This window comes from Mustela nigripes, chromosome 6 (assembly GCF_022355385.1).
Source record: "Mustela nigripes isolate SB6536 chromosome 6, MUSNIG.SB6536, whole genome shotgun sequence".
Lineage (NCBI taxonomy): Eukaryota > Metazoa > Chordata > Mammalia > Carnivora > Mustelidae > Mustela > Mustela nigripes.
This window is the reverse complement of record NC_081562.1, coordinates 113,322,581-113,349,144: the sequence shown is the minus strand read 5'-3', so window position 1 is coordinate 113,349,144 and position 26,564 is coordinate 113,322,581. Positions and strand designations below refer to the sequence as shown.

The 26,564-nt window shown below is 48.2% G+C and overlaps 1 protein-coding gene and 1 long non-coding RNA gene across 9 annotated transcripts in view; both read right to left on the bottom strand.

Moving 5' to 3' along the window:
* Positions 1 to 1,247: 1,247 nt before the first annotated feature.
* LOC132020035 (uncharacterized) lies at positions 1,248 to 20,671 on the bottom strand. Of its 2 annotated transcripts, XR_009404895.1 has the most exons (5): positions 20,176 to 20,671; positions 19,619 to 19,700; positions 8,434 to 8,559; positions 8,047 to 8,146; positions 1,248 to 1,486 (listed from the first exon to the last, which is right to left on the bottom strand). It is a non-coding gene; the product is annotated as an uncharacterized LOC132020035 (long non-coding RNA). The 2 variants fall into 2 exon arrangements; XR_009404894.1 differs by lacking the exon at positions 20,176 to 20,671 and having other exon boundaries at positions 19,619 to 19,758.
* A 2,318-nt stretch (positions 20,672 to 22,989) lies between these two features.
* The window catches only part of PFKFB3 (6-phosphofructo-2-kinase/fructose-2,6-biphosphatase 3), a 74,016-nt gene continuing 70,441 nt past the window's right edge, over positions 22,990 to 26,564 (bottom strand). For all 7 annotated transcript variants that reach the window (XM_059404041.1, XM_059404040.1, XM_059404038.1 and 4 more), the window contains one exon: positions 22,990 to 25,747. Coding sequence is in view for 3 of the 7 variants with exons in the window: in XM_059404039.1 (XP_059260022.1) it covers positions 25,703 to 25,747 (45 nt within the window). In the remaining 4 variants the exon portion in view is untranslated. The remainder of the gene's footprint in view (positions 25,748 to 26,564) is intronic.

Genomic DNA, 26,564 nt, shown 5'->3' with positions numbered 1-26,564 from the left:
GAAAGAATAGAATTGGAAAGAAAGAAATAAAACTGTCATCATTCTCTAACTACATAATTGGTTTATGTAAAAAGTAAAAAAAAAATTACAGATGAATTATTAAGAGGTAGTATGTGAATTTAACAAGGATAATTTCTGAAAAAGCAATTATTTCTACATTACATACATAATTAGAATCATACATAATTAGAAAATGAAATCTTTAATATACCTTTAATCTCTTTATGTTTGATCTTTGTGAATGTGTTATCCAGTCCAAAAAAAAAAAAATGTTTTTGATTAAACAGTCTTCAGTTGTGGAAAAAGAAAAGATAATTTCTAACAATAGCATCAAACACACACACACACACACACACACACGCACCCTAATCTGTAGGATAACAGCAGCCACTTGAGTTTAAAACTCTCCACACCACCTCCCCCAGACGGCCCAAGATCACCAAGGAGTGAAAATAAACCACACACGCCTTTGGCATTACCAGAATCAGGAAGAACTTCAAGTTATGCAGAGAAATGTGCACTTAAGCACAACAAAGCTGTCTTGGGAACTCTGCGGGGGTTCAAGACCTTGGGAGTCAAGAGTGGGGAGAGGAGTCTTAGGGAAATTCTTGAAAAAGAAGAATCCTGTACGCGGTGCCGTCACACTGAGCTCTGTGCTCAGAAGGACGTTGCACTTGGTTTAAAGCTCTGTTGTCACCCCCTTGAAATTCTTCACAATTTCGTCTTTGAACCAGTGCCATCACGCATGGGAATTCAGGGAGGCTCAAAGCGAGTGCAAAGAAAGTGTGTAACGCCCACAACCGGGTAGGTGAGAAGAGAGCCCCAGAAGACCACTGAGTTTGACCCTGAACTTGTTTTGACCGCACACAGAAGGCAGTGTGTCTGTCCTAGGAAAGGCTAAGGACCAAGCATCATCTTCCTTCTCTCCATTCACTGACCACATATGCTGAAAATTATGCCACGAAGGGAGGGGGAGCGATAGACACCCCAGAGTGCCTTTTCTTCTCAGCCCTTCGTCATGCATCAGTAACCCAAAGGTAGCAAGTGTTGTTAGAAGGTGAGCATATCTAGAAGTGAAACAGAAACCCTGGGGTTAGCTTTGTACGACCATCCCAACTTCTTCCTACGAAAAAGTACATATGCACATCCGAACCAGGAAATATTCACCGTGTGATTTTGGGGGGTTCCACTCCGAAGTCCAAGGCTCTTATATTTGCACTTAAAATTGCCATGGTGATATAAAGAGGAAGAGTAGAATTCATGCTACCGTTCAAATTTAATTTTTTCTTTACTTAAACGAGATTAAATAGCAGATAAAAAACACCATCGCAGATCAGGAGATGGCAAAAGAAGGGAGCGTGCTTTATACGCCGTGTCCTTCGTGACTTTTTTGTCCTTTTGACCAAAGCGTTGGGCATCTTCATTTTGCATGTGGTTTCCAAATGATGGAGAAAGTGTGTTGCTATTGCCCGCGGGCATTCTCACTCTGGAAAAAGGGAAACACAAACATGGAATGAGGAAGACAGAGCCTACTTCGCATGTGTGAGACACACGCACTCACACCGACCTTGCAAAAAGAGCCCCTTGCTCGGTTCAGGGCTCTTTGGTGCTGAAATTCTGGAGGAGTTTTGAACAAAGGACCCCACATTTCATCTTGCACTGGGCTCCCCGAATTATGTAGACAGTCCTGCATGATGGCAAGGTGACCCATGGGTCCAGCTGGAATTGGAGACATCAATGTAAACTTTTGTTTCTTACGGTTCTACACATGCGGATATGTCATAATCAGCGTATGGTTTTATTTACACCCATGCCCACACATTTATCATAGGCCCGGCTATTGAAAAAGCAAGGAATCATCCTCCGTCCAGATCCAGGAACAAGGGTTTAGTGGAAACATGGCTTGTTCCACCGCGGAGACGGCTAAGGCACAGAGGAGCATGGACTCTTGGGTCAGAAAGTAGGAAATTACTCAAAAAAAGAGAGGGAAACATGTTGAAGACAGAGGAACCAGCTCAACTACCCCAATTTTGGGACAATCTGAGCATCAGGAAAGAAAGAGAGAAAGAGAGAGAGAAGGGAAGGAAGGAAAGACAGGGCGGGCGGGGACCAGAGCGGAGGACGGAAGGGAGACAGTGATGGACTGTGACTCAGTGACTAGAACAGGAATCTGGGAGTCCATAAAATAAAAAGCAGAGAAGTAAATGAAGAAATACATGAGGGGGGAAAGCAGGGCTCTTCCTGACAGTCCAATGCTGAATGATAAATGTAGAAGTGGTAGAACTGGAAAATCACCTTTTTGCAATCATTACAGCAAAGATTGGTTTGGGCAAGAATCATCAGCAGATGCTAAAATTAAGAGAGACGGTTTAACAAGGAGCAGGATATTTTCACGGTTTTAGTGTTTCCCCCCTAGACTGCCTGCTAACTTCAAGGGGAAAGAAAATACGTGTGCAGTGGAAAAACCGAACGCTACTTTGGGCGGGGGACCAAAACCATTAAGAATGAGACGCAGGTATCATGTGCCCTCAGATGGAGTATCCTGAGAGAGACACGCACCAGAAAAGCACCAGTATCGTTATAAGAAAACATTAAAAACCGGGGCGCCTGGGTGGCTCAGCGGGTTGAAGCCTCTGCCTTCAGCTCAGGTCATGATCCCAGAGTTCTGGGATCAAGCCCCGCATCAGGCTCAATGCTCAGCGGAGAGCCTGCTTCCTGCTCTCTCTCCCTCTGCCTGCCTCTCTGCCTGCTTGTGATTTCTGTCAAATAAATAAATAAAATCTTAAAAAAAAAAAAAAAAGAAAACATTAAAAACCGAAATAAGAGAAAGAATAAACCCTATTCATGGATTGAAAAAAACCCAGTACTGTAAAGACGTCAACTTTCCCCAAGTTCTCTATAGAGTCAATGCAGTCTAAATAAACACCCCAGCAACATATTTATGACAACTGAAAAGCTTATTCTAGAATCAGATGGAAATCTGATGGGCCAAGACTAGCGAAGACAATCTTAAATAAGAACCAAGTGAGATGATTTACTCTATCCAAAAACAAACCTTATTTTAAAGCCACATTGATTAAAGTGATATTGTACACATTTAGATAAATAAATCAATGGAATATAATAGAGAATCTAGAAATGGACCCTCTGGATTTATAAGAACATGGCCCTGGAGAGCAATTTGGAAAAGACAATCTTCTAATTAAGTGATGCTAAGTCAATTAGAAGTGGAGGTCATGAGGCAAGACTCCTACGGGTCACGAAAATCAATTCCAGGAGGACTGAAGGTCAGTGTGAAAGGCAAATGATAAAACTTCTAGAAGATTACTGTCCCAGCTACCAAGCTCTGGTCTCTCAGCTCCAGACCCCCTCTCCTGTGCTTGGTGACTCAGGGGCTGGGACTCTACATCTCTCCTTTGCCGGCTGGCTTCCTGCTAGATTCTGCATTAGGAGCTGCATGAGGAAGCCGGGGAGACGGGAGATACCGAGCAGAGGCCGCCTCCTTCCAGCTCCGCGTGCTGTTCCGCAGGGCTCCCTCCAGCTGCAGCCATCGCCGCCACCGCGGCTGGCTCCAGCCTCCAGCTCAGCCCATCCACTGCTCCCGCGCAGGAGCTCGGAGAAGCAGCTGGACGGCACCTGAGCCATCTGACTTCGAGGTTCCACTAACACCCACTCTTCTCTTTGCTCCCCGGTCCTAGAGGCATGACCTGTTTTTGGAAGCGGTTATCTCCATGTTGCTATAAGCTTCCCTTTTTGTCTTCAGGCTGTGAGATCCGTGGAGCCATTTCTCCTTATCAAATTATCTCTGTTGTACACGGTGTCTTTTCTGTTCCTTAACTCTGCCACGACGGATTCAATAACAGGAAGAAGATTCTCATGACCTCGGGGTAAGGAGAGATGTCCTGCGCAGGACACAAAGAGCGCTAACCTTAAAGGAAAAGCTAGGGGAGTTAAATCACTTTGAAAATATCAAAAGACAGCACTGAAAGGATTAAAAGGCGATTGATTGGACCTCAATAAAGCTGATAAAAAGGGCCAAGACTGCAAAATGTACTTCACAAAAGGAGAGAGACCAATGTCCAAAAAATGCGTAAAAAGGCATTCAACCTAATTTGTCACGAAAGGAATGCAAATTAAAATCAAGAGGAGCTATCACCACCAACAATCAGAAAAACTGGAATTAGAAAGAAAGGCCACAGCGTCACAAACATACCAGCACACCGTGGGTGCAACGGTCAGTTAGTACAACAGTTAGGAAAGCTGAGAGCATCACCTACCAAAATTCAACGCATGCCCATCGCCAAGCAATTTCACTCCTATTTGCAAATCAAACTGAAATGCAGGCTCTTTTTACTGGAAGTCATGTGCGAGAACATTCACAGAAGTATTTTTAGTAATTGCCAAAAACCGGAAAACCACACATGTCCCAAAACAGTAGATGGAAAAATAAATGATGCTATATTCATATAATAAAATACACACGAGAAAGAGAACTCATATATGTATGCAACCTACTCTCAAATTATATAGAAAACAACAAAAATAATATATTCTATGTATGCAACCAAATGTACAAAGATGTATGAATGAAGGTATGTATGAATCTTAAAAATTTAATGTTGTATGCAACATCTGTATGAATCCTAACAATTTAATGTGAAGGGGGAAAAACAAAATCACTAAAGAAAACATACAATATGATTTATGTTTAACAAAACCAGCAGGACCAAACCATAGTGTTTAGGGACACATGCTTACATGGTAAAACTACTTTTTTTTTTTTTTTAAGTAGAGGTCGTTATCAGGATGGTGACTTCTAGAAGATACGGAGTGGGTGGCACGGAAGGAGGGGCACACAGGTGCTGGCAATGTTCTCTTTTTCACCTCGGTGTATATACAACTTTGCTTTTCAATAAACCATAGAGTCCTACTGTATTTGGGAGGGCACCGTTGTGTATGTGTTGTATTTCACAATAAAGAGGATAGAAATGTTGTGGCCCACGCTTCTGAGGATCACTTAAGGATTACATGAGATTAGGTGGGCGTACAGAGAGCTTTGCAAAGTATCTGACAGGTGATGAGCATTCAGGACATGCTTGTGACCCAGCGCAGTACGACTGAGACACAGAAGTAACTCGAACCCAGAGCTAGGAGAAAACAAACCCTCATGAGAAGCTGTCAGAGGACCAGAAACGGTTTCCAATAGATGATAAAGGCTGTGGGTAAAAGGGGGAGGTGAGTTTTAAGTATGTTTGCAACGGATAAATGCCAAAGACTAGGAAATCATTCCTACCATGTTGCCTGGCTCACGAGAGTCTCCCAATGATTATTAGAAATACGGACAGGCAGATGGAATGATGGATGGACGGATGGACGGGTTGATGGATGGAAGGAAGGGTAGATGGGCAGATGAGCAGGAGGCTGAGTGGACGCACAGGTGTGTGGGAAAGTCGTGGGTGTGCGGATGAGTGCATCAGTGAGGCGATCGGTGGGGGTGGGGGGTGGATGCATGGAGAGACTGGATGATGGGTGGGGAGAGTTGGTCTGATGCAAACCTTGCCGCTCCAGAGTGAAGAGACTTTCTCCACGCAGTCCTCTTTGCCCAGAGCTTAGCACAAGACCATACGCAAGCTTTTATTTCGGGCTTTGTGATTACAGGGATGCGGGTGACCACTTTCGCAGACCTTCTCATGGTTCTTCTTGGTTGTTTACTGGCCAGAGGAAGGGGTTATATCAACCTGGATCTCTAATACCTACCATTAGGGGGAAGAGAGCTGATTTTACCTACAAATTAAGTGTCTGGCAGGGCTACCAATTCAGGCTGAAGGCAGAGTATTAGAGTGGTTTTTCCACCCAGACAGACCCCCCATGGGGAGGAAAGGCTAAACTAATGCACATCCAACGGACAGGGACGCAAGCATGAAGAGGAGGCACCAGGCTAAAAACATGTTTTGCTAAGACAGCCTCAAATGACAAGCAGGCATCCGGAATGGAGACCACCAAAGCCACAATTTCCAGTCCAGTATCATATGTAATTGCAGACTTCAAAGTTTTGTTCATTGCAGGGAAACATCACGACATGCACCAAGCAATCACTATGTGCCTTTCACTAAGACTGTCTGGTTCTCAGAACTGCAGACGCCCACGGGCTTCAGAGGCACATGCTATTGTCACAAGGTCTTGTACATTGCTTCATTTTTTTCCAATTATAAAGCATAACATTTTTGTGCATAAATCTGAACATCTCTTCCTACCTCTCTACCCGCCCTTCCCAGTCCCTCATGTTGGATCTATTTCCTTCCAGACTTTTTTCTTTACATGTACACAGACGCATGTTTTTTTATTTTAAAAAAATGATGTCAAAATATACATGTATAGTATAATAAACAATCTAGTTGGTCTTTGTCCCCAGTTCCTAGAACAGAACTTTAAACCCGTAGAATTTCCTGAGCAATTGGAGTGCCTCATTTTGCATAAGGTGCCCATTTTGATCACACTTGAGTTTATGCAAATGAGGTGACACAGGTAGCGACCCTGGATAGCTTCGGGATGGGGCTGGTCCCCAGTGATTAGAGGACTAGAACTTTCAGCTCCACCCACCAACCTTGGGGAAGGGGAGAGGAGATGGAGCTCTGTTAAAAACTCTCGCGTGAGATCAGATGAGCTTCCGGGTCCGTGAGCCCGTGGAGGTGCCGGGAGGGTGATGCCCCCAGAGAGGGAACTGGGGACTCTGTGTCCCTTCATCCGTCCCTTGTCCTACACATTTCCTCCATTCTCCTGCTCCTGAGCTGGCATCTTCCGCGGCCGCCCACCTGCCTACTCGGACCGGTTGCTTTGGTGGACAAGTCAGCTGTCCTGCCTCCTGAGCCGAAGGCAGAGGCTTTAACCCACTGAGCCACCCAGGTGCCCCTCTAGCAAATTCTTGAACTTGAGGAAGGGGTCCTGGGAGCCGCAGGATGCAGCCAGTCAGCCAGATGGACAGCTGACATCCTGGGACTGCGGGGGGGATCCAGTGGGACTGAGCCCCTTCCCTTTCGTAACTGGACACTCCCTCCAGAAGTGAACTGAATCACGGGATACGCATCTGGTTGGTGCCTACGATACATTACTTCTCACTTTTTCACAGTGTTTACTCTAAATAACTTCCAATGGAAGGACTCCACACTTCATTCCCTTCGATCGTTTAAGAGGAAAGCAGACACTAACGAGACCCTCCAAACCCGTCACCGTTTCAGTGTGTGTCCGGCCCCTGGCTTGTGTGCGCTTCTCTTTAACTATAAAGCATCCCCAGCTCCTTTCTGGGACCTGCCCTTGACCTTCTGGAGCCATTAACGCCCAGAACTAGGAGGGGCTGTAAGATTCTGAAAGCCCAGATCCTTCCCTCCAGTCCTCCCTGTGGAGCTCCCCCACAGGGATCAGTGCTGGAATTAGCCTGATTTGATTTCTTTCTCTTTTCCGCTCCCACCTCCCTTATCCTAAGTTCCGTAATAAATCCGAACCAACCCAATGCAGGGTATATTCCGGGAAGAGGACTCATGACACACAATAATGCACGCACACAACAAGCCATCATCTACCAAATTAATCTCCTGTTGACGGACTTTCATGTTATTTCTGAATTTCCCTACCCCAGACCACGCTGCACCCACCCGCATCGGCGCACAGCTCCTCCGATGGCATCTTCCGCGGCCGCCCACCTGCCTACTCGGACCAGTTGCTTTGGTGGACAAGTCAGCTGTCCTGCCTCCTACCGTCATCGTTTAAAAATAAGAAGGTAAACACCCCTGCAAGCAACCCACTACCTTTATTAGCAACCCCAAAGATGCATGACTCAGCGCGCGTGTTTATTTTTCCTGGAGTTAAGTTAGGATCAAAGAGCTCAGCCCACGCTGCTTCCCGAAACGCCCTACTCTCAGATTCCTAAGTAATCAATGGTTATTATCGTACACCCTCGCTGCAGGCCGGTGTAGATGTATTTTCAGATCAATGACTCAGAAAGAGTCCTTTGTCTGAGAAAGTACGGGGTCTCGCGTCTCAGTGTCTAACCTTTTTCCAGCTCCTTGGACGGTCCCAGATACAAACGACGCGGTCTGGAGTGCGGAGAGGCTTCCTCGATTGATGCGACGGGGAGATCTTGTGGGACTTCCTGAAAGGAAAGCACTCCAAGTGGGTTGAATATTCCTTTTTGAACCAAACGGCTAGGACGTATGGAAATCTGTTTGGAACTCTTGTTGAGGAAACCTTTAAAAATGAGCTAAACTATCTTACTCTCCAGGGAATCCCCAGAGCAGGGACTTCCTCCACGTCTTTCTCTCTTGGCCCAGAACCCAAGGCATCGGTGAGGTCATCTCTTCCCTTTTCTCTCCTCGTGGGTGAATTGGATCTGACAGTGTCTGAAAGTCCCTTCATCTCTGCCTAGGGGTTTCCACTCACCGAACAGCTGCAGACGAAGTTTCAGGATGCCAAGTCTCCATCACCTTAAACGGGCCTGAGCGTGGGCGCGGCTCCCTGGGGCGGCCTCCAGACGGACTAAAGAAGTCAGTCCGCTTCCAACACAGCCTGCGAGCGAAAGAAGAGGTGTGCGGATCGCACCTCTCAGCGGCCTCCCAGCTTAGCCTCCTCGTGGAAAAGGAGAGAACACTACCCACGTACTCCCAACACCCAAACCTGGCACCAGCTGGGTACAGAACACAGCCATCTCCCCTGAGTGTTAGCACTCACATCCTAGCAAAGACATGATCTTATTTTTTTTTTTTTTTTCCATCAGGGATGACCAACTTAAAACAGTCTCCTACTGACCCACCTCTTCCTGTCCTGGGGGGGAAAATATATCGTCAATTAGTCCCAGGCAATTCCTTCCTCTGGTTGGCAGGATGCTGGGCCAAACCATCCAAGAAGGGGAGAATGAAATCTTCAGAAAATCCTCTCGGGCCCGATGCTCAGAGCAAAAGGCAAAGTAAGTGTGGAGAGCACAGACCCTAAACTCTCAGTGGTGGAAGGGAACCCCCGCCATCGGACTGTGCAGGCATGGGGTGGGGAATACAAGTTTTCAGAGTTTGAGTGGTTTACCCAAAGCAGACCATTAAGCGGCAAGTCGGAGGTTGCTGCCTACTTTCTCTCCTAGCTCCTGGTCTGCGGCTCTGTTGACTACAGTACATTGTTAATGTTATTAGAAACACCAGGAACACAAGCAAGAACGTAGCTGACTGGCAAGGCCCCTCTGACCACCTGCCAACACTTTCTTTTTATTATGATTACTATTACTTGTATTATCATCATCATCATCATTATTATTATTATTAAATGCTAGTGTCACTTTTTTTCACACTTAGCTAAGCTGAAAGTCCTGAAGGGGAAGCACCAGTACGTCCTTTTCCACGGCTTCAGCATCACGCCGGCCCAAGCTGTCCTTCTGGACAAGAACCTCGGGCACTGCCAGCCAGAGAGATGTCGTTCAAAACAGGGGTCTTCACGCCCATGAAATCCACACATCCAGCTAGCTCTGGCCTCCAGCAAAGCCTTCCCACTGTTTGCCCGACCTGGCAGAGCTCTGCACACTAACCAAAGCAACTCCAAAATATTAGTCTTTATTTCTCTCAAGTTTGCACTGTTGTAAGGAGAGACACCTGTTGAAAGAATCTCACCCAGAAAAACATAGATCCTGCATTTTTGCATTGAAATTCATTGATTTATTTTTAAAAAGAGGTTGATTAAATTTTATTTCATTTAATGGGGGTCAGAAATGCAAATAGATGGAAATCCTTCCCCATGACGCTGTTAATGGGACTCAAGAAAACTAATGGCAAAAATGCCAGGTTAAGAGAAAACAACCATTTCCGATTGGTCTGCACAAAAAACACACTTGCTTTTTACACAACTACTTCTGATCTGAGAAAGTGCCAACTGGCCACAGAACCAGGAAACCCTGTCTCTGAGGCTGATCTCTGTCCCAGGTGAACGTGGGTTCTCTCAGCCAGGTGTCATCAGAGAACCAGAGAGGGGCAGACACCGCGTAAGACCAGTGTGGTCCCCAGGCTGCTGGCGCGAGTGCGCCCTCTCCCGCTGTCTACGCACGGCCCACCAGCCAGGGGCTGGGGCCATGAGCCAGGGTCCCCGCAGGAATTCCATTCTGCTACTCCTGAATGGGAGGGAGCACACTGTGGATGATCAACTCAAGTTTATCATCAGAAGCGGGTAAAGAGGAAAGTACACGCCTTACGAGACCAACTATTTTTGGTCCCAAGTGAGACTTGCTACTTTTCACGAAAATCTGCCCTGAGATTTTGCTCCGTCCCTGGTCTTGGTGGAGCAACCAGCGGCTCTCCCTGCCCTTCCGTACCCCCACCACCAGGCTCCAGCCCCAGCTTTGCTTTCTCTTCTCTACACCAGCGACCCAGGTAGAAGAAGGCAGGAATGAAGCCCGGGAGTGCCCTTTCTGAGCTAACAACTCACGTCACCAAACACACCCCACCGCTGGCTATTTGGTGACGACATCCTGTCTCCCTCACCTGGAGCAAATCTGTCTGCATCAGGGGACCACATCCTGCCCCCCAGGGATACGCACGCCAACACACCTGTGTGCAACCTCACCAGGGAGCCCCCTCACCTCAAGCCAATTACCCAATTCGTTTAATTTTATGAAAACACTTTAGATTTCTAGAAGGTAACTTGTTTTTTATCTTGCAATAAGCAGCCAAGCTCTAAGAGGAGATACATAGGCAGAAAATTTAAGATTTTTAAGAATTTGTTTTATTTATTTGAGAGAGCAGGCAACAGAGAGAGCACGAGCAGGGGGAGGGGCAGAGAGAGAAGCAGACGCCCCACTGAGCAGGGAGCCCGATTCGGGACTCAGTCCCAGGACTCCAAGATCATCAGTTGAGCTGAAAGCAGACTGAGCCACCTAGGCACCCCAAGACTTTACTATTTTTAATTGTATATGTGATGAGAGTTGGAAAAGATAGTAAGAGATCCCAATATAGAAGTTTCTAGAGTAAAACACAAAGGTCCTGCTTTATCATCTCCACCCACTTTATCTCCAAAACTAACTTACCTGAATTAACAGTTTGATGCATATCCTTCTAGATGTATAAGGTTTTTTCTAAGTATTAGAATTATAATATATATTAATAGCATACATAGGACATAAATGACACCATACAATACAATAATATGTATTAGAGATCTTTTCGAATCTGAACATGTATGTTTATCTCATTATTTTTAATTGTTGCTGCTTTCCATTTTGTGACCATATCATAGTCCTGCAATCAACTCCGTACTGATGGCCACTTAGTTGCTTCAGGTATTGTTATCGTCATATGCACATGATTTTACGTATATGTATAGTCTATATCATTTCTTAATGTAAGGCATTTCAATCATTTCTAAATTTTCCATATTACAAATAACTTATAAATAAATCTTTGACTGCATTTATGTCTAGACATAAATCTAGACAGATTCCTAGGAACTGAATCACTGAATTGGAAGGACAAACTTTTTAAAATCAAAGTTTTACATGCTTACTTATCCAATTACCAATCAGAAAGCAGACACTACTGTTAATCACAAACAACACCAAAAAAGTCACCAAGGAGACTTTTATAGAGCATATCCTGGGTATCTGTTACCAATTATACCATGCATTTGACATAAGTTTTCTGAACTATCTCATTCTTTCTCAGATAAATACTTTCATTCTTTCATACTCATTCTTTCTCAGATAAAACAAAGTCCAATGTAGGACTCCCAAGAGCCAAAAGTATGTTCACAAATACCCCAGAATAAGAGCTGAGGCCAAACAGCATTATTTCTATATTAGCCACTCAGCGGGGACAGCAGCTTCCTGTGGCCAATTACGCAAAGGATAGAGACTAAAGAGTTCAGGCATTGGAGTTACATATGGATTTGAATCTACCCCTACAACTGGAAGCTTCTTCTCTCATGATACCTCTCTCATTCATCAACTTCCGTCCCATTCTTACAACATCCTCCATCCTGCCCATATCCTGGCTCTCCTAAATTTAACTCATCCTGCCTTTGCCCCCAGATGAACCTTCCCATACGGCAATTTGCATGCCTCCCTTTACAGGGAGGGCCTCCCAGTACCTAAGAGAACTCCACTACCTAGGGCAATGCACCATCAAGATCACTCGCCCCAGCACCTGGAAGAGAGGAAAAAGGAAAAGAAAACTGGATAAACTCACAAACACATATTTGTGAAAAAGCTGTTGGGAGCTTGGGATTCAAAGTAGTCTACCAACTAGTCTGTAGAGGGGGCAAATGCCTCCTCCCTGTGAACGCAGAGGGAGAAGATGGGGACGGGTGGGTGGTTGGATGGGTCGGCCGTGGACTGATGGAAAGCGATGAAAAATCCCTGTGAAGAGTCACTGAGATCAGATACTTAATTTGGTGGTTTCAACCAAGGTTTCTTCACATCAGTTTAGATGTGTGCAATCTGAGAGTTGGAAAAGATAGTTTGGTTTAGCTCAATGGTTCTCAACCTTGGCTGCGTGTTAGCATCACCTAGGAAACTTGAAAGAACCACCATGGGGATGCAGGGGAAAGGGGGCATCCAGACTAATTACAACCAAACCTCTGCGGGTAAGGCCCAGACCTCAGCCCTTGGTAAAGTTCACATGGTGATGCTGGTGTACCGCCAAAATTAAGCAGCACAGGCTTAGTCAACATGCTCATATGATCCCCTGTGGTTTAGGTCAGACTTTAATGTGTGAGACTATTTTATCTCCTTCGCGCTACTGAGGGCTCAGGTGATGTACAGATCATCTTTGTATCTCTCCCATTCAACATAGTGCCTTACCTAAAGCTAGCAGAAAAAGGCAATAATAAAAATTAGAGCAGAGATAAATGAAATAGAGATTTAAAACAAACAAACAATAGAAGAGATCAATGAAACCAGGCACTCATTCTTTGAAAAAAGCAATAGAATTCTGTCAGCCAGACTCATTAAAAAAAGAGGACTCAAATAAATAAAATCAGAAACGAAGGAGAAATTACTACCAACACCACAGCAATACAAAGGATTATAATTCTATATTATATAAAAATTAGTATACATATAGATTAAATCACATGCCAATGAATTAGACAACCTAGAAGAAATAGATAAATTCCTACAAACATATAACCTTCCAAAACCGAATCAGAATGAAATTTAAAAATCTGAAATAAGAAGTGTTGGCAAGGATGTGGAAGAAAAGAAACCTTCATGCACTGTTGGTGGGAAGGCACATTGGTGCAGCCACTGTGGTTCCTCAAAAAATTAAAAATAGAATTATCCTATGATCCTGTAATTCTGCTACTGGCTATTTACCCAAGGAAAATGAAAACACTAGATCAAAAAGATACGCACTTCTGTGTTTATGGCAGCGTTTTTTACAACAGCCAAGATGTGGAAACAGCCCAAGTGTCCAGCTGAAGGGATGAAAAACACACGGTATATAGGCCCAACAGAACATGACTCCGCCATAAAAAAGAATGAACTCTTGCCTTTGCAACAACATGGATGGAGCTAGAGAGTATATACTGCTACGTGAAGTAAGTCACTCAGAGAAAGACAAACACCGTATGATTTCCTTCGCAAAAAAAAAAAAAGCAAAAAAACGCGTAAAGAAAGATGAAGAGACAAACGAAAAAGACTCTTCAATACGGAGGACAAACTGGTGGCTGCCATAAGGGAGGTGGGTGGGGGGATGGGTCAAACAGATGAAGGGGATTAAGGGCGAGCACTTGAGGAGCACCGAGGAACGTGCAGAATTGTCGAATCTTTATACTGTACACCTGAAACTAATATAACAATGGGTGAATGATACTCAAATTTTAAAAAACGGTTAAAGTGGTAAATAAATAAATAAATAAATATAGAGCTTTACATGTAGTAGGGATTCAATAAATGTTCTTGAGGAGACTGATTAAACACACTCCCAGGAGTCACGCTCTCGGAATTCGACACCAGGAACAGAAATCCATTTAAAAAAAAAAAAATTACAAATATAACACCTCAAATAAAAGAAAGAAAATGGCATTTCCAAGCCAAAAAAAAATCATACCTTACACCCCTGGCCCAGGAAAACGGAAGTGGCTACATTTCCAGGGAAATCACATGAACAGAAATGAAAGAAAAGGTCCATTCTCTCATCTCACAAGATTGTTCCCACAGGCCTTCTCCTCTTTCTGCAAACTCCCTGACATTTCTCTAACCAAGTCGGAGCCAGCAAAACAACAAGGACATTAGCTTTATGGCCACCTGGTAACCGTGGTTACCTGGTTTGATTCCTCCTTTACCTATGACAGTCTGCACCATCTAGGGCAAATTATTCAACCTCTCAAATGATTCAACCTTTGAGCCAAACCTTCTTCACGTAGGTTTTTAAAAGATAAGCTAAGGTCTACTATAATTTGGGGGAGAGTTTAAACAAAACTCCACTCAAATAGAACAGCGTCTGATCTAGAAGACAGACGGGAACTCCAAGTTGCTGTGAAAAATGACTTTTACAAGCAGAAGGGAGTGGGAACAAGAAGGTTAAACTAGGCAAAAAAGCATGCTGTTTACTGCTAGGTCACTGTCCTCAGAAGACGGCAGGGGTCCATCAGGCAGATGACTGACTAAGTTAAGAACCCATTTCTGGGAGAGCCCCAACTGTTACTAAGTTAAGTCTTGGTTTGGTGACATGGGCTTAGCACAAGTGACTCCATTTGGAGTCTTCTGTCTTGTTTTTAACAATATAAAATGGAGAAAAGAACATAGAACTAGTTCATAGAGCTGTGGAGAAGATTGAGAGCAATGTTCTAAGATTATACAACTAGCTCATAGCAGACATTCAAAGAGGACTTCTGTTTGTTCTTTGGGACCATTTTTTCCCTATATTTTCTGGTAAGAAAATCAAGCTCTTGCTTCTAGTGATTCCCAGAACTTATCTGGGCACCCAGATCGACCATGGAAGAGATAGAAGATATGAGATATGAGATACCCCTAGAAAGGTTCAATTAGGAAAGGTTTCGAAGAGAAAACATCACAGCAGCAGAATGGGGACAGAGCACTGGACTGGCCAGGAAGAGAGATGGCTTTTTCTCCGAATGGAGAGCTGAACTCTTGAACCGACTCAATGTGTTTCCCTTTGTTCTGCCTTCGCCTGGACTAGCCCAGAGCAGTGGGCGGATGGATGTCATTGCCTATTTCCTCCCCGTTGTTTTTATAGACCTACATTTTGAGAGGGCTAATTGTTGGAGTCCTATTCCTTCTTCCCCACAAAGAAGAGAGCTTTGTTCAGCAATTAAATCAGGCTGTCTGAGATGGAAAGCCTTCCATTTTAGAGCAAGGTTTGGCCCCCAAAGTCAAAGAAACGTTGCCTCTTTTTTATGGAGCGGACCATGGTTTCTCCCTCCGAGACTGAATTGGATGTTTCTGTCCTTCAGAAACACTGGTCCCTCCATGGCCTTATATGGGGAGTGAGACCCGCTGCCAGCCTAGCAGACTTCTTGTTTCAACTTCCAGCGAATGAACACAAGCAGACTGCCTCCGGTTTATCCATATAACAGCCTCAGACCTCTCTCTTTACCTTGTTTGGGACTTCTCAAATTTCAGATTCATAGCAAGGTAACCTCACCAGCCACTGAGCTGCCATCCACGAGGTCTTTTGGACATCCAGCTTTGCAGAACAGACGTATTTTTCTCCAGCCTTCTAGAGCCCCTGAGAAAGGCTCATTGCTGTTCTTTTAAGTGATTGTCTGCTCCGAGATTAAAGGGTTTTGTTCTGTGGTTTTAATCCGAGCGTAAACCCCTTCAGTCCTTTCTTTGGGAAATACTGGCCAAGTTCCGTGGTGCAAGTCCTGTGGCAAATCCACCCTTTCAGCTGGAGACTCGGGAGCTTGGGTCTGGCAGGGTGGACAGCCAGCCCCACGAAGCACCCAAGGAGAATGGCAGGGTTGACGGCGGAAAGCAGGAGGCTGCGGGATCTCGAGGAGAATCTTCGAGAAGAACCAGAGGAGTCAGCCTTCAGGAGGGGAATGAAACTGTCTTCTCAGCAGCGGCAGCTGAGAGCTCTTCCCTGAAAGCCCCATGGAGCTCTGCCCCCTTGCGTGGCACTGTTTTCTCTCTCTTTCTGGGGAGGTGACTCTCACTGAAAAAAAGAGCTAGATTGGGGGGGCGGGAAGCTGGTTTGGTCCCAGCTGCTACTATGCCGGAGACGACTACCGCCCTGTGGACCTCCGTTTCTACATCTGTTAAGTGATGGAGTTGACCGAGAGCCCCGAGAGCCCCGAGAGCCCTCAGCGAATCTAAGCTTCTAAGATGAGAAAAGCTCATATTACAACGTGTTTACCCTCCTCTCTGATAAGAACTAATTTTTTTCTCCTGCATCTCCTATAAAAGTTCCTCCTAGCATGTAGCACAGTGTTGGACCGTAACAGGAACTCCATGAATTCTGACAGAGTTAATGAATGAATGAATGAATGAACAGACGAATGAACCCGATTTAACCCTGCTCCTGGCGCTTCCGATTAGTGCCACCCTGGGGAGCCGGGGCCCCAGACAGCAGTGTAGCCTGCCTTTGTCCTTAACTGCCCTTTGCAGCTTCTCATTCCTAATCCCTTGTGAGCTGTGGATTTAAAAGACTAAGAATTACTTGTCCACCTATAATCTACTTGTCGTCCTGGTGTAAGAAAGCCCAGATTCTTGACTGGGGCTAGGGTGTATTTTGGGTCCAAGTGACCCAGACTGCCCGTTGAGGGCAGCTTTTCCTGGGAGGTATATCTTTCTGAAACTGAGTAGCAAGCAGGTTGCTCTAAGGAGACCATAGTGTCTCTAGAAATTCCCTTCCCCTTTGACCAAACCCGTCCTCCGGGGGCCTCTAGTGGGCCTGATACCTTGGAGAACAGAGTTTGGTGGTCATTAAATGTGCTTCGTCTTCCTGTGTCTGGTGCTTTGTTAGTCCCAGTAAGGGATCTGGTGTCACGTCACACTATGTGTGTGGTCTCTGAGGCCCAGAGAGGCCCAAACAGCTGAGCTGAGGTCACACTGTCCCCTGATGAGCAGAGAGAGAAAGAGCCAGCACTTTAACTCCCAAGCCCTGAAGTTATAAAATGACGAATAACAATGTATGTCACAGCTTCTCCCCCACTCCGTGTGAAGAGATGCAAAGTGAATTAGAAAGAGAGAATAAGGCAGGAGACATGAACAGACACTTCTCCAATGAAGACATGTAAACGGCTAACAGGCACATGAAAAATGTTCATCACCACTAGCCGTCAGGGAGATTCAAATCAAAACCACAGTGAGATACCACCTTACACCAGTTAGAATGGCCAAAACTAGCAAGACAGGAAACAACATGTGTTGGAGAGGATGTGGAGAAAGGGGAACCCTCTTCCACTGTTGGTGGGAATGCGAGTTGGTGCAGCCACTCTGGAAAACAGTGTGGAGATTCCTTAAGAAATTAAAAAGTACTTTAAATTATAAAAACCATACTGAGAATCTCTGAAAATGCAGTGAGCTCTCACTATGGAAAATGACGGACAGTATTTGTTAGAAATTTCAAGTTTTCAAATAAAAATTAGAACTGTAGAAAACACATCTATCATTTCAAGACTGATGGTTTTTCAATGCTTTACGGATTTTCTGACGGGATCAGAGGGCTATTAATCAATGTGATTTTTTAATAATACATTTTGAAACGTGTCAACATTTAGATCTCCATAACTCAGTGAACCAATATTTCCCAAATGACCTATATTGAATGTTACATAATCGTGAGTGGATGAAAAATCAATTCAAAGAGCAAGGTACAAGGTATGAAAAGTTCCACTGGTCCATATCCGATCTAATGCCCCAAGAAAACTTTAAAAAACTACCATGTGTCCACTTTGGGTATAGGATCAAAGAAGAATACTCATGCTTTTCTGAAAAGGGTATTGATATACTCTGCCATTCCTATCTATATATCTGTATGAGGCTAGAGCGTCATTATATCCTTCAACACAAGCAATAAAGGTCTCAACAGATGCAGCACCAAACCAGACACGAGGATTTGCCGTCAAGGAGATTTACGAAAACTATAAATGCCATTTTTCTCACCACATATTTTCTATTTTGAAAATCAGCTGATTTGCATAATACGTTATTTATCACCTGTAATGAGTTTATTTTAAAATAAATTATTAAATACATGTACTTTTTAAAAATTTCATGGTTTTCCTTTCAAATATATTATATATGGGGAGAAGTGACCCATATAAACAAGGGCTCTGTTTAAGAGCGTGAAGGAGTCTGAGATCAGAAAGTTGGGGATTGGCCGCTCTAACTTATAGTACTTCGCTTGTTCTCAATTCAGAACATTCCAGTTGTAGCTGAGCTCCACCTTCAATAGAGAGCCAGGACAGAAAAGAAATCCCTGGGGGTTCACAGTGCCAGGGGTTAATCATTAAAGGAGGCTTCCCTCTGTTGGGTGCCCTGGAGGTGTTTCTACCCTGGGGCAATGCACTGTAGGAATTGCTTTGGGGATGGATAAAGCCTTTGCCCTCTGTTCTCGAAGCAGAGAAACGCGCTGCAAATTGCGAAGGTCAGCAAACTTTTCAGGCTGTTTTCCAAAGACCGAGGATAGAAGTTGAGGATCTGGAACTCTCTTCCCCTAAAACTATCTCGGCAGGTGTACCCCTGGGAAAGTCCTCATGGACACCCAGGAACTGGGTATCCCCAAAGATGCTCGTCTCTAAGCCTTGTTTGGAAGAGGTAGATCGGGAAAAGGCAGAACCTGGGACCCCGAACCTCCCGAACCTCCCGTTTTCAAGGCTCTGCAAGCATCCCTGAATCACAGCCCTTTGAAGAAAATCGGCCCTTCATTTGGATGCAGACAGACCTTTCCACAGCCCCAGGACACAAAAGCCTGCTTGCTGATTAACATGAGACTCAGTCCCAGACCTGTGGTTGGTGATTCATCTGGCAGGGCCTGGTCAGCTGTGTGGTTCTTAGGCTGCGTGACCTGGCATTCTGATGGACCCAGGCCTACCCCGGGTTGTGCCTGGGCAAAACCAAGCGGGACCATAGAGTTCTCCTGGCCTCAGTTCCACATCCGTAAAGTGGGAATAACAATAACTACTTTGCATCAGAAGTATAGGATTGAAAGCTACCACTCTAGAGTTTACTCTGTGCTGGGACCTGTCAAGGTCCCTCTTCATTTATACGATTCGATCCTCACAAAAAGCCTGAGAATTAATTATGGCATTTCTTCACTTCTAAGGAGAAATTTTGTCTACACTTAACACATCCAAAAATTGAATTTTGTCTTGTGCTGGGTGCGCATATGGTTTGTTCTACTTCGCATTTAAAGTTTAAAAAATCTACGGTGAATCTTATAATAAAAAATGCGGCATGAACTTCTCCACTTTATGAATGGGAAACAAGTTAAATCACCTGTCCAAGGCCACACATCTGGACCGCCGTGGGACAGAGCCGGACACAAGACCATCTGTCTCCAAAGCCTGGGGTTGCCTGGTCAGTTCATCCCACCGGCGGACCTGCCTCCCCTCGCCCCACGCAGCCAGGACTTGGAAATGAACTGAGTCGCACCCAGGCTCTAAGTGTCCCCTCTGCCTCGTTACTCACCAAAGGTAGTCACCAGATTATCCAGGTGAGGTATCCTTGGTTCAGTTTATCCAACGGGCGGGAGGTAGAGTCGCTCCGATGCCTGCAGCTTAGTTAAGGCCTCAAAGAACTGAAAAGGGACAGCTTACCCGTACCCCCCCCCCCCCCCCCCCCCCCCGCAGCATCGAGGAGCCACTGGTAATGCAACGTCATGAAGCATGTTGTATATGGGGACGCCTCTCCACTGAGCCCACCCCCCCACCACCATTAGTTTCTTTCTTACAGTCCCCCCCACCCAGCCCACCCCAATCTGCACTTCCCCCTGTGCGCTGAATCTTATGGGGCTAATGATCCCTGCACACGACAGACATGAGGCTCCCGCGATCGGCATGCGAGCCATTGAATATCGCCAAAGACTTCTCTCCGGGAGTGTGCAAGCAACCCTCTTTAGTCCTAAGTAGCAGAAGTCCTACACTTTGGTGTCCTTCTGTGGTCTTGACGGGGGTTCTCTTTTAGTATATGGTCTTAGGAGTACGTCAGAACCTACAGGTTGAAACCAGTGCCTTTATAAAGATTACCTGAACCATCGGTGCCTTGTGAAGACCTGCTCACCTGCCAAGAAAATCTTGATCTAAACCCACTCACGCTGTGTGGGAAAAGGAGAGCTCGAGAGGAAGTCAGTAAGACAAGCTTCACAACCCACCCCCGCCAGTCTTCAGTTGCTCCAGCTTTAGCTTAAAAGAGGGCAGCAAGGGGCGCCTGGGTGGCTCCGTGGGTTAAACCACTGCCTTCGGCTCGGGTCATGATCTCAGGGTCCTGGGATCGAGTCCCGCGTCGGGCTCTCAGCTCAGCAGGGAGCCTGCTTCCCTCTCCCTCTCTCTCTGCCTGCCTGTCTGCCTACTTGTGATTTCTCTCTGTCTGTCAAATAAATAAATAAAATCTTTAAGAAAAATAAAAAAGACAGCAGTGGTTTGTGGTGCAGAAGTAAAAGCCTCCGGGAATCTGGAAGAGTCTGTGTTTTTCTTATCGCTCTGGACGTGTTTCCAATCCGTCTGCTAGGGTAACTGCAGGGGTGGGGGTCAGATTGGTGGCAAAGTTTCTCAGCCTGTTGCTTTCGTTTTACTCACAATGGTTGTTAAGGACTTTGAAGGTAAAGTATTTATGTTGTGGAAACTCATTACTTCCTTTGTGGTTTCTTCTACTGCTTTTAAGTTTGATTTTCATCCACCCAATATTTTCTTCTCCTTTTCAACAGTCTGATATTTGTTAACACTTTGGTGTTTGGAGGGTGCAATGCTACAGTCTAATTAACTGCCTCTTTTCAAACAGTGGGCTATGTTTCCCAGTTCTGCTTAGTAAATAATCCCAAATTAAAATATTCCCAACAATGCTGGTGAGAAAAACGTTCAATGAGTCATTAGCAAAGTGTGACTGGAGTGTCGGACCGGCTGGTGGCTCCCGGTAGCAGGTCTGGACCACTCAGCCCCAGCAAGAGAGAGTCCCACAGCTCTGTTTACTCAGATCTAAACCCCTCCTAAGGTCCCACTTCCCTGCTCCCCAACCCCCTGGCCTCCCACCCTCAACGGCACAGTGCCACCTGCTGCTTCTTGGAAGTGCCGGCAAAATTCTTAGAACTCCTGCCCAGATAGGTTTTGGATATTACCTGGGGATTTCCGAAACCCGGGCCAGGACTCCCATGTACTCCTGCTGGGCTGCTGCCGACCTCTCTAAAGACCCAGACCACCTGATCACCAGCTGAGCACCACAGGGAGCGTGACGGAAGGGACAGCCCACGCTTCCCAGCCCCACGGGCGTAACGCTGAGCGGACCCCTCACCTGCTCCCCTAACTCACATTACTGTGGGGAGACCACATTCACTCACAGTTAAAGCCACACACTTTAGAGTCCCAGCTACCCGGATTTGAATCACCAAAATCTGCTTGTCAAGGCAAAGACAAAGTTACCGTCATGGAGTCTAAAATTCTGCATCCGTAAAACGGGCAACAAGCTCACCCCGTAGGGCACCCCGAGGAGGACCCCCAAAGACGGTCAACTAAATCTTTACCACTGTGGCGGTGAGTACTTGGCCTAATGGCTTCATCTGCTACCGGGGAATTCCTAGTGTGGTCTTCCCGGTACAAAGAGCCACAGCGCGTCTGGCTCGTATTTCGGACCTCGGGAATGGATCCGTTCCTCTGGTGTTCACCCTCCTGCAGCTTTCCGCCTCTTTCTCCGCACCCCGCCCCCACCCACCCGTTCACCACTTCGTCCATATGTATTCAGTCATTATAGCCCTGGCCCAAGGGCGCACACAGACATACCACGGACGTGCCCAAAGGTCATGACACTGACCTTTTGTCAGTATCACGTGTGGGTCAGGCCCGGCCACGGTGGGCGTTGGCGCTCCGGGTGCCAGGCGAGGCCCGTTACCCCGACGCTCTGCCCCACTGTGCCGGGGACAGATCACCTCGGACGTCACTTCAACACGGAGGTGCCGGGCTGCTGACTCCTCGTCTCCTCACACCAGGGCCAGGAAAGTGGGAGCCAGGCCTACTTCTGGAGCGCACCCGTGGGGGCCATGGAAGGCACATCTCACCCAGTGAAGGCACCGTGGGTCACCCAGACGCTGCCCGAAGGACACGCTCGGGGCTGCCTTCGGCCGCACGCGGCCCCCAGCCCTGCCCGAAGAGGAGGGTCCTCGTCCGTGGAGAGGGCGGCGCGGACGTCCAACAGCCGGCCTCAGGCACGCCCCAGTGGCCCGAGCAGCTCGAGAGCGCTTCCCCCCCATAGAAACTGGAAAGGGGCAACAAGAGAGTTGGTGGGGGGATCAGGGACATGAACGGAGCCCAGACGCGAACACCCACTGGCTTCCTGGAATTCTGCCCGGGACCGTCCGGAGCGGCCAGGCCTGAGTGGGTGAGCGCGCGTCTGCGGAAGGGGCTGTGGGGCCGGGGGTACGATCGCAGGCCGTCGTGTGCGCTGGAGGCACATCCCTATCGCCGTGGACCAGCGTCGGCAGGGGGTGCCCACACGTCCACTCTAAAGGACGGGGACGTTGGGCGCCTGGGGGCTCCGTTGGTCAAGTGACCGCCTTCGGCTCAGGTCGTGATCCTGGAGTCCTGGGATCGAGTCCCACCTCGGGCTCCCTGCTCAGTGGGGAGGCTGCTTCTCCCTCTGACCCTCTCCCCTCTCGTGCTCTCTCGCTCGCTCGCTCTCTCAAGTAAATAAATTAAAAAATAAATAAATTTTAAAAATAAATAAAAAAATAAAGGATGATGACAAGAGCCCGGTGGAGGCCACTCGGTGTACGGACCACAGGGTTGACTGAAGACTTTTCTCCGCCCTCCCCCGCCGCCTCCCCCCAAGAAAAGGATCAGAGGCACCTCATCAGCGAATTTCAACCAGGTATTTTATTGTTCTGGCAACTGCAAAATATACAAATTTCTGAAAAGCGTCCCCCGTTTGAAAGCTGGCACAGCCTCACCCCAGGTCATTAATTCCGACAGTGGACAGAACACAGAGGAGTCATGAGTCACACGTAAAAGGCCCCCAAACCAACCCATGCACAACAAAACCCGATCTATACAGCTTTCTCTGTTCAGGCTCCCTTATACATATTAAATAAATAAATAGCACATCTGCTATCAAAATAATAAAAAAATAAATTTCAAGTATTACAAACGAAAACATCATTGGTGCGGTTGTTTCTCTTCTCCCCATGGAGGACGAGCTTCGCCCGTGGTCTCAGGACAGAATAAGGACGGGTGTGAGCCCACCCCAAAACAACGATGCCGAGTTAACAAAATTGGTCCCAGATATTTTTTGGAGGGTAGGGGGTGAGAGGCGATAGTCAGAGCAGCCGGAGCCCCCCCCATGACCACAGCTCAAACACGCCCTCCGTCCGGCGCCTCGAGTCAGAGAGCGGCTTTCCATCGGGAAGCACTGCGCTCTCTCTGGGGTCTCGCTCCTCGTCTCTGCTGACATCCTCTGGCCCCATCGGGCCTGCACAAACGAATGTTCGGGATGCTCGCTTCCGTAGGTACGGACCTCAGCAGTGGAGGCTGGGGAGGGCACCCGCACACAGCCCCAGGGGATCGGTGGGAAGGGTCAAAACTCAGAGTCGGCTCTGGTGGCCAGTGTGACAGGGTGGCCAGAAAGAGGGACTCTAGAAAGCTGTGCGCCGCAGACCCTTCTGTCTAAAAAAACGACCCACCTACCAGCACATGCTTGTGCGCACACACTCGCCATCTACTGAGACTCAAGGTGGCAAGAAAGGGACAATAACCCATCTTCGGTCACACACGAACACAGATGTCAGACATCATCTCGGGCAAAGTGCCCGACTGGGGAAGAATGGGGAAGATCTGAATGTTTCGGTGTGAAATCTGTGAACTTGGTTGTACGGTATCAGCAGCACGTCCCAGTGCCCCACTGAACCCCAAGCAGAGAAACATGCGTTGTCTGACCCCCGCTCTGGATGTGGGAGCCCCCCCACCCCCACCCGACCCGACCCCCAGTACCTCTCTCGTCAGCTCAAAGGGGAGAGACTGTCAAGCTTGAAAGCAGAGGGTGGGCCAGGGAAGTGACCTTTGGCACCAGCTTTTGGAGATTCTTCAAAGGGTCATTTGGACAAATTCTACCACAGAGTCTCCAAATCGTTTCTTCTGGGGCCTCTGGACGCCTTGTCATCCCCAGTCCACGGAGAGAGCAAGGAGAAACCAGGAGACAGAAGCTACAGGTATTCAAAACCACAGGTCCCACAGCCTGCTCTGAACCACCCCCCAAAAGGCCACAGGAGCCATGAAGGCAAGCGAGGACATACCCTTCTTCGGAAACCCAAGCAGCCCAGCCCCGGGCCGGGTGTAAAACAGACGCTCCACGAAGACAGGCAGGATGGAGCTCAGGCCTGCCAGGAGCCCAGAGAGTCTCTTGGAGGAAGCAGCTGCAGGTGTTGGGGGGGGTGACCCGGCTGGGCCACCAGACCCACCCGGGAAGCGCAGGGTGACAGCGAACATCCTGATGGGAGGAGGCCAGAACTCTGTTCATCTCTGCTCTGCCTCCGGGTCAGTCGGGCACGGATCCGAACAACCTGCTGCCCGGCTGGTTGACTGGGGTCCCTCTGAGCTCCCCATCTCATGCACACGCCGTTCCCCACGTGCTTTCCGAGCTCCGGCACCCAAGGGCACGAACCCCAAACATGGAAGTTCCGGAAGAAAAGGTGGAACTTTCCTGTCCGCCTCCTGCCAGCTAAAAAAGTGCCAAAGCAAGCAGGTCCCGGAGAGCCGTCTCGCCCGTGCCTCGGGTCCAGGCAGGAGAGCAGAGACGGCAGCGCGGCCTGGGCAGGCGAGGCCCTGAGGCTCTTCCGGCGCCATAGCTCCTGTTGCTGATGCGGCCAGACTGTCCTTGAGCGTCTCCAGAAGCAGAATGCGGACCCAGGAGGGAAGGTGTGGCGCGCAGCAGGGTGACGGCCCATCGGACACCCGGGTCTGGCTCCGAGCCTTCTCTCTCGGCCTGGACACCCGGGTCTGGCTCCGAGCCTTCTCTCTCGGCCTCCGGCCCAGCCCAGCGCAGGCCTGAGTTCTCCCTTCACGAGGCAGCGAGCGTCCGGGCCGCGATGCACAGAAGAGCCTTGAGAACGTTCTCCCCGTCCCTTTCCTCTTCAGCAACTGGGATCTAGGCCCCCCTTTTAATTTTAGGATTCTGGAGCCAAGCGTCTTCTCCCCACGCTGGGAACATACCAGGTCAGGATCACAGAAACGAAACAAAACAAGACAGCATGAAGGCCGACGCCCCCTCCTTGGGGTCTTCTCCCAGTCCCTCCTCCGTGGCTCATCGTCCTCTCCCGGCCACGTGGAGGGTCCGCGGGACCGGGGATGGCGTGGGACGTGGGCAGCCGCGGCGTAGAGCCCACGCACGCACGCGGGAGAGGCCTCGTGGGGTCTCGGCTGCCCCGCCAGGGTCGGGGGCACAGTTCTCTCCGACCAGGCCTCTCTTCCATACCACCCACCCCACTCCACAAGTCCTTGGGATCCCGGCCGCGGGCAGACGGCAAAAGCACTACGTAAGCTGCAGGATTGGAACTGGGATGGAGCCGCCGGGTCGGCCTCAGTGTGTCCTCGCGTCGATGCCGCTCTGGGCGCCTTTCATGTTCTGTTTCCAGGAGAAGAGAGGGCGAGGAAGAGGGATCGTTACTTCTTGTCCACGAGGCTTCGAGAGCCAACGACTAAAGCCATGCAGCTGAGATGACCCCCTCCGTCACACAAAGAGCACAACCCGGAAGAGCATTGTCGCCAGACAGGTGGAAGACAGCCCAGGTGGGCTCCAGGACCACAGTGGAAGTCACGCCCAGCATCACCCGGAGAAGGGCCCAGGCGAGGGCCCCCGGGACAGAGGCCTGACATCTGCCTCTAGGAGGCGGGGAAGAACAGGCAGCCCTCGTGGGTAGGAGCTCCGGGCAACAGCCTCCGCCAGCGCCAGGAGCCCTCCAGCGCACTGAGAGCCATGAAACCGCCTGTCCCCACGGAACTCCAGCCGCTCTGCAGCCAGGCAGGAGATGCGCCGGGAGCCCTCCAGAGAGGCAGGAGGCTCTTCCCCCAAGGAGATCGTGCACCCCGGCCCTTGGATGCCAGATTCTATCTAGGAGCATGGGCTCGGCAGCCAGAACATGGGTGCCGCTGGCCGCCGGGAGGGCCCGGGGAGGACCCACCCTACCAAGCCAGGCAGTGCCACCGAGCTCTCTTCCTGTTCTAACAAAAGCAATCCTTGCTGGAAGTCCCACCCCTACAAAGCTGACCAGGATCAAATCCCCTTAAGCAGACTTTTCAGGCAGCTGGGGACAGATGGCGGCCACCACTGCATGGCCGCGGGCTCTTCGCCCAACCTTCACCCACCCCGCCAAGAAAGGGAACACGGGTTTTTCAAAGTGTTCTCTCGCATCCTGTCTCTGCTGAGACCGTCTGCGGGGGGG